Source organism: Etheostoma spectabile, chromosome 21 (genome assembly GCF_008692095.1).
Source record: "Etheostoma spectabile isolate EspeVRDwgs_2016 chromosome 21, UIUC_Espe_1.0, whole genome shotgun sequence".
NCBI classification, from domain to species: Eukaryota; Metazoa; Chordata; class Actinopteri; order Perciformes; family Percidae; genus Etheostoma; species Etheostoma spectabile.
In genome coordinates, this window is record NC_045753.1 from 13,667,753 (window position 1) to 13,674,030 (window position 6,278).

The 6,278-nt window shown below is 41.7% G+C and overlaps 1 protein-coding gene across 2 annotated transcripts in view; it reads left to right on the forward strand.

Annotated features, from left to right (window-relative positions):
* The first annotated feature begins 528 nt into the window (after positions 1–528).
* The window catches only part of ttyh2 (tweety family member 2), a 60,743-nt gene continuing 54,993 nt past the window's right edge, over positions 529–6,278 (forward strand). The window contains exon 1 of one of the 2 annotated variants that reach the window (XM_032502608.1): positions 529–990. In XM_032502608.1, the coding sequence (XP_032358499.1) occupies positions 862–990 (129 nt within the window). In that variant the 5' untranslated portion in view covers positions 529–861. The remainder of the gene's footprint in view (positions 991–6,278) is intronic. The other variant, XM_032502609.1, reaches the window with a different exon arrangement.

A 6,278-nucleotide genomic window follows, 5' to 3' on the forward strand; every position in this document is an offset into this window, starting at 1 on the left:
GAAATGTCCATTAAGTACTTATCGTTGCATCACACAAACATGCTTCTAAAACATCAGGATGTGCACACTTGTGTCCGGATGCTTATAATAATACCAGGGAGGACATGGGTTACGGAACGGGACTGATCTGCTACAGGGACGAAATCAAGCAGACAACCAGCACTCAGCGTGATTACTGACTTCTATTTTCTTTTTGTATCGCCTCCAGTTGGTGAAGATAGAAGTTGCTAGTGTGAGTCGGACGTCCTATGAGGACATAAATTAAAGTGGTTTGTAATTGTCTCCGTTGACCACTAGGTGGCTGTGCAGTAGCTGGTTCCGCAGAGAGACTGATGAAGCAGCACTTAAATAACTAAAACATGTCAGAATGAAAATTAAATGACTACACAGTTTGTTTTTTATTTTTTTAAAAGTTTTTTCCCCCCCAGTCTTACCTCAGACATGCTGCCAGACTGATATTTCTAAACTCTTCAAAAGGGGGTGTCCGCGCGTTCCCGTATCGTTTCCTGACAATCGGGGCGCGTTCCCGCTAGTGACTGTTGTGTGCGTCTGGAGCGGCTGTCGGTCGGGTAGGAGCTGAGGGTCCACGGAGACATGGGCGCAGTGTGATTGTCTCTTCTTTCATGTAAAACAGAAGCGGTCGCGGACTTCAGTTCACAACAACACTGTTGTCTCTGCAGGACTTCTTGCGCGGGTTCTATCATGTGTGGCTGAGAGTGTGTTTCCATAAACGAGCATGCTTTTATCATTGTCTTTGTCTGATATGAGACGGGATTAAGATCTCCGGCAGCGGACCAAACAGCCCGCTTTAGTAAAGGGAGGCTAATTTAGGCTGTAGCCGAACTTTTTCTCGGGGCAGGGATGTCTTCGGATCGGATGGATTACATTGCGCCCTGGTGGACTTACTGGCTCCACAATTTCCCTCATATCAACCTGAGGTTTCATCCCATTGACAACAGCTTCCAGCCCGAAGACGAGAACTACCAGCAGGTTAGTAAAGAAGATAGGAAATAGCTTTGTCAGGAGCCTGGTCAAGACAAGGACACTATATGCCTGTGTGTGGGACTCAATAGTGAGTTTCTAACAGTATGCCTAGTGGGACATCTAAAATAATCCTTCAATTTATGGTTTACATCTTTCAATAAATGGCTTACAATTTCCCTGACACTGCTATTACTAAAATCAGTTCTCATTATGTTTTCGGTTGCCTTCAGATTACATTTTGCACTATCCATGATAAAAGTGGCCCGAATTGTCTCTCTGAATCTCACCCAGTCCACTTAAGGGGTAGGCACCTTGAGGGTGAGTCCACCGCATTTATTAGGAGCCATAGGCCTATCTAGTCCCAAAGATCTATGGACCAGGTCAAAAATGCTTGGTGGATCTGTTTTAGGTGTTGCCATTTTAGTAATCTTTCACAAAAGTAATTCCTCTTTGCAAAAATGACGTTACACTATTGAGTTAAATGCTTAATTGGGTTGCCCAGTATATATGTAACATGTAGATCTTGTAAATACTGCCCTCCATTAAGCTGGGTAACATTTTTCATATGGACAAATATAAGTCTTTGTGTCTGTTGCAGAGAGAGAGAGAGAGAGAGAGAGAGTGAGAAGATCAGAAAGCACACTTCACACTGTTAATGTTGGAATAGATGTGTTTCACCCATGGGAGTTAAAGAAAGTGGTTCCTGTCTAACTGCAGAGGCGGTGTCAGACAGGACTGTTGAAGTGAGTTGGGATCAACTGTTGGATGACTAATGACCTGTTTGTGAACACATGTCAAAGTACTATGAATGATTTATTATTTCACGGTTTAATTTTTCAGGGCTATACAGCGTAGCTTCTGTCGGTGCACATAGGCACATCATGCTGAGAATAGATGACATTTAAGTTCATCGTTGCACTGCCTCAGCACAGTGGTTTTCACAATGAGGTCAGGGTTCAAGGAAGCCATAGAGGGGACCCGTTGTAAATATGTGGAAGTATTTTCAGAAGTGCTGTGACAGAAAATGGAAGAATTGGTTATGGGAATGTATACAGTATGTGTGTTGTCAGTCAAATGTAAAATAAACATCTAACAAAGGATAAACTTTCAGAAATCAGTTACATTTAGGTTAATATTTCCGGGAGGATAGGAAGGATACCATGTACTAGTATCATAAAAGAGTTATATCACTAGATAGTTATTTTTTTATCACACTTTTACTTCTTCCATCATTGACTGAACAAAAATATGGCTGAAACTGCGGTGGGGCAAGCAAGCGGTAACCGCTGGGATAAGCTGAAAGACAAAAAAGACATGGCAATCAATGAAAGATTTCACACAAACCTGTAACTTTTGCTTAAAAACTGACAGGGGGATTGTTAATGGTAAAACGTAGTGTTAGAGCAACAATTTGTCTTTAGTAATGCCAAATACACAGCTAAAGTTTGCTAACATTAGCTAACATTAGCTAACATTAGCTAACATTAGCCACACTCAGCCGTTTTGACTGACAGAAAAAGCCCAGCTTACTAATAACGTTAACAATGGCTCCGTTCTATTCAAGTGTCCATGGCAGTGAGACAGTTAAATGGAATTCATAATTTGATTATTTCCATGTGCTTTTCCTACTGTTTCATTTTTTGGCCACTTTTTTTGGAGAGTGAAAACAAGCTGTAAACACAACATATTGTCACCTTTTAAATTAATATAGCAAACTCCATTTTGCAACCCTTAGCTTCTAAATGCTCCATAAGCTAGTCGCTAACTTTATTTGTTTATTGTTTGGTACCGAGTAGGTAGCATACATCAGGTACAAGAAGCCCAAGCTGTCTTTGGAAAGAAAATGGACTTCTTATTTTGACATGACTTGAGTCCCCCCCCCCCCCCCCCCCCCCCCCCAATCGTTTTAGTGACTTATTACTTGTTTCAGTCTAACTGGGAAATCCGAATTCCCGAGTTCCCGGTTAGAAATGTCAACTGGAACGACTCCTGAAGTCGGATTTCCCACTCGGAAAGTCGGGAGAACCTCACCAACCCTGACATCATAATCCTACACGTAGGGCTAGGCAATATAGAGAAAATCAAATTATTATTATTAAACAATATTCTTGAGCAAATACCTCGTTGTCGATATTGCGACAATATTTTATGGTTGACTATTGGCGCCTTAACAAAATGTTATTCACACAATGAGATTTTTTATAATTATTCTCCAGAAATTATTTAATGTCTTAGTGGGTGGAGGCAAATACTAGAACAGCTAGAACAGTCTGGTAAATTCAGAAAATGACATCCCTTTACTGTAATGCAGCCTTTAAAACCGGGAAAAGACACCGCTTACCATATTACGATATTACGACATATCCAAAATCTAAAATAATATCTAGTCTCAAATTGCGATATCAATACAACATCGATATATTACCCAGCCCTACCTACACGGTTGCTCCAAGCAGGAGCAGTAGTGAAGGCTGGATAAATATGCTGTTCATTAGCACTAATCGTCTACACAATACTGTCCATCTTCAATCTGTGGACATGTTGCTACGGTGTTTGTATGCACAAAACACCGCATAATGCATTGTTTTCAACTGTTATTGCTAACCTGACTAAAGTCCGCCCACCTGAGGACAAATACAATGTTTTCCCGACTTGTTGCTGGAACGCGGTCAACTCGGGTGTGACGTCATTCCTAGTCCTGACCTCCAAATTCCAAGGTAAATGGAACGCAGCAGCTAGCCCAATAGCATGTTAATTGGCTTCAACATGAGCTATGATGCTTCCCTTTGCTTTTAGCTGCTACCGCTTCACCAATAGTAATAGTTTGATGTACTTCTGCTCCACAAGATATCAGATGGAAGCACAACTAAATTGGATTTTTGTCGAGACGAGAGAGGCAAAGTGAAGGAGATTTCTTTTCTTCTCATGCTGCCAGTTTCCATTTTCTGTAGCATTGTGGAAGTAGAGTCCGGGCCGTGGGATGTGGGAGGGGAGGGGAGGGTGTTGAGTCTCAGCAAGAGAGCAGCTCTTCCTTCTTAGAAGACTGTTAACCACAGACAGGCACTCAAGTCCAGGGTGGGAAACCCCCATCATCACACCCATCAATCGCTCGTTTTATGACTTTTACTTATGTTTCTCTCTCGGACACGACCATGCTCCTGCTCTTTTTTGTCTGTTTTTTTCCCCCCACAGATATACTGTAGGTCAAACCCTTCATGCTCCCACTTTGTAAAACAGTCTTTTGCACAGCACCAAAGCTAATGACAACATTTTAAGCTGATGCAATGCTGTTCAGGCCATTACATTTCCTGTCCTTTGTGAGCTGTCAGACTTAATTTTGATCACCGCCTCCTTGGTTGACTGCATGAGTAGCAATGACGATATTCAAAGGATGTCAAACTGGGAAAACAGGTGATATATCGCCCCTGAATGTACTTGCATAGTTGTTAAGTTGGGAATTAAACTTGAATTATTAAGGGCTAGTGTTAAAGTTGCTAATGAAGTGACACATACCAACTATACTGTAAGGCAGTAAAAAGATACACATAGTCTATGTTTAAGGGAATTTGCTAGTATTTCTTAACACACTGCATAGCTTCCCACTGTGGTATTAATGAAAATCCAATTTGTTTCTGCGCTGTGATAATTACCAGCATTGCAACTGTGTTTACTGGTAAAGAATTCAGTCTAACAAAAATGAAGCTTTGTAATCAAGCCGTGTAACGTTGAGTCCATTCTTTTATAAAGAAATTGCTCAATCAATGTTTACTTGGCCGTGGCTGTGCAGGTTGTTGAGCAGTTTAGCCATGCCTTTAACCCAGGCCGTGTGCCTTTTCTGAGCAATTGTAATTGGCTAGTTGTAGTGTGGGCAATCACGGGAATTCTTCTGCTGGATTTGGGCCATCAAATGTGATGGAATGTAAGGGGTCGTGATCTTTCTAACTGTTCTTTGTCTGCATGTGTACTTGTGTGTGTGTGTGTGTGTGTGTGTGTGTGTGTGTGTGTGTGTGTGTGTGTGTGTGTGTGGCAGTAGGTTTCCCACCCTCTGTTGAACACTGGTATTGTCAGTAATGGAATGTCTGAATCACCTGACTCGAGTTCATCCTCTAATTTTGTCTTCTGACAACAAGCAAGCTGTCCTTCCTCTTGCGGTCACATATTTAGGAAAATCTCATCCAGAGCTGCGTCTAACTGCAGAGTTAAGGCTTCTCCATGCCAGAAAGGAACTACAGTACGTCATATGACTTGTTGTCCAACTAGATTTGACCTCTCCTAAACACGCAAAATTGTGTGAGGTCTCTAAAATACTGCCAATATCCTATTTTTGCCATGCATTGGTATTATAATGCATTTTCATCATTATGGATGTATGATTAATGCATGAGGGTTAGTCATCACTTTAATAAGGATACCGGCATGCATGCTATTCTCGCCATTGAAGTGTGGCGGCACAAAATCAAAAACTTCACTCACTTTAATTCCAAGATCAGAAAAAAATGCTCATACATTTGGATGGTTATAGGCTATTTGAGCTATCTGTGTCTTATTTATGCCAATAAACTATAGAAAATACTGCTGCACTATCTATATACTATCACTCTGCATAGTATACTGTGCCCTGCTTTAGTTTGCCCGTATTGTATTATACTGTGAGGTTTGGTTTGGATACCCACGTGGAGGTTTGATGTGGTCATTAATTGATTATTAAATATCAGATGTGCTGACATAATGCAGGTAGGGTTACATGCTTGCAGCTATGAATGTTTTCTTTTTAAGAATCACAGGGCTTTGAGGCACGCCCGTTGGAGAAAAAAAAGTTCCCTTGACAGCCGTGGTATAGTTTGTACATTGCTAATAAAAAATGTTTATACCTGCTACACTCAATGAAAGCATGAAGCATGCCTTTATAGCGGCCTACTAGCTGCATCACGCTGCCTCCCTGATCTCCCTCCAAGAACTCAGGACAGTCTGGACATTTTTGGACAGTGTTTTCTCGAAGGAATTCATGGTGCTGCACTAAGTTATACACACAATTAGCACTAGCACCGCTGAGGCCTTTACTTGGTGGGAAAGCGACACCCCGGCATTGTTGAGGATTGCTCTGGGGACGCACATGCTCCTGAGATAATCTGCTGATGCTTGTCCGACGGGTTTAATTCCCTTCTCTCTCTGTCCCGAGGTCTAGACGATGAAAAGAGGGCGAAAACTGAAAAGGCTCACCCAAAAATAGAAGGAGGGGGGTCTAATTTTCTAATATGTGTGTGTGTGTGTGTGTGTGTGTGTGTGTGTGTGTG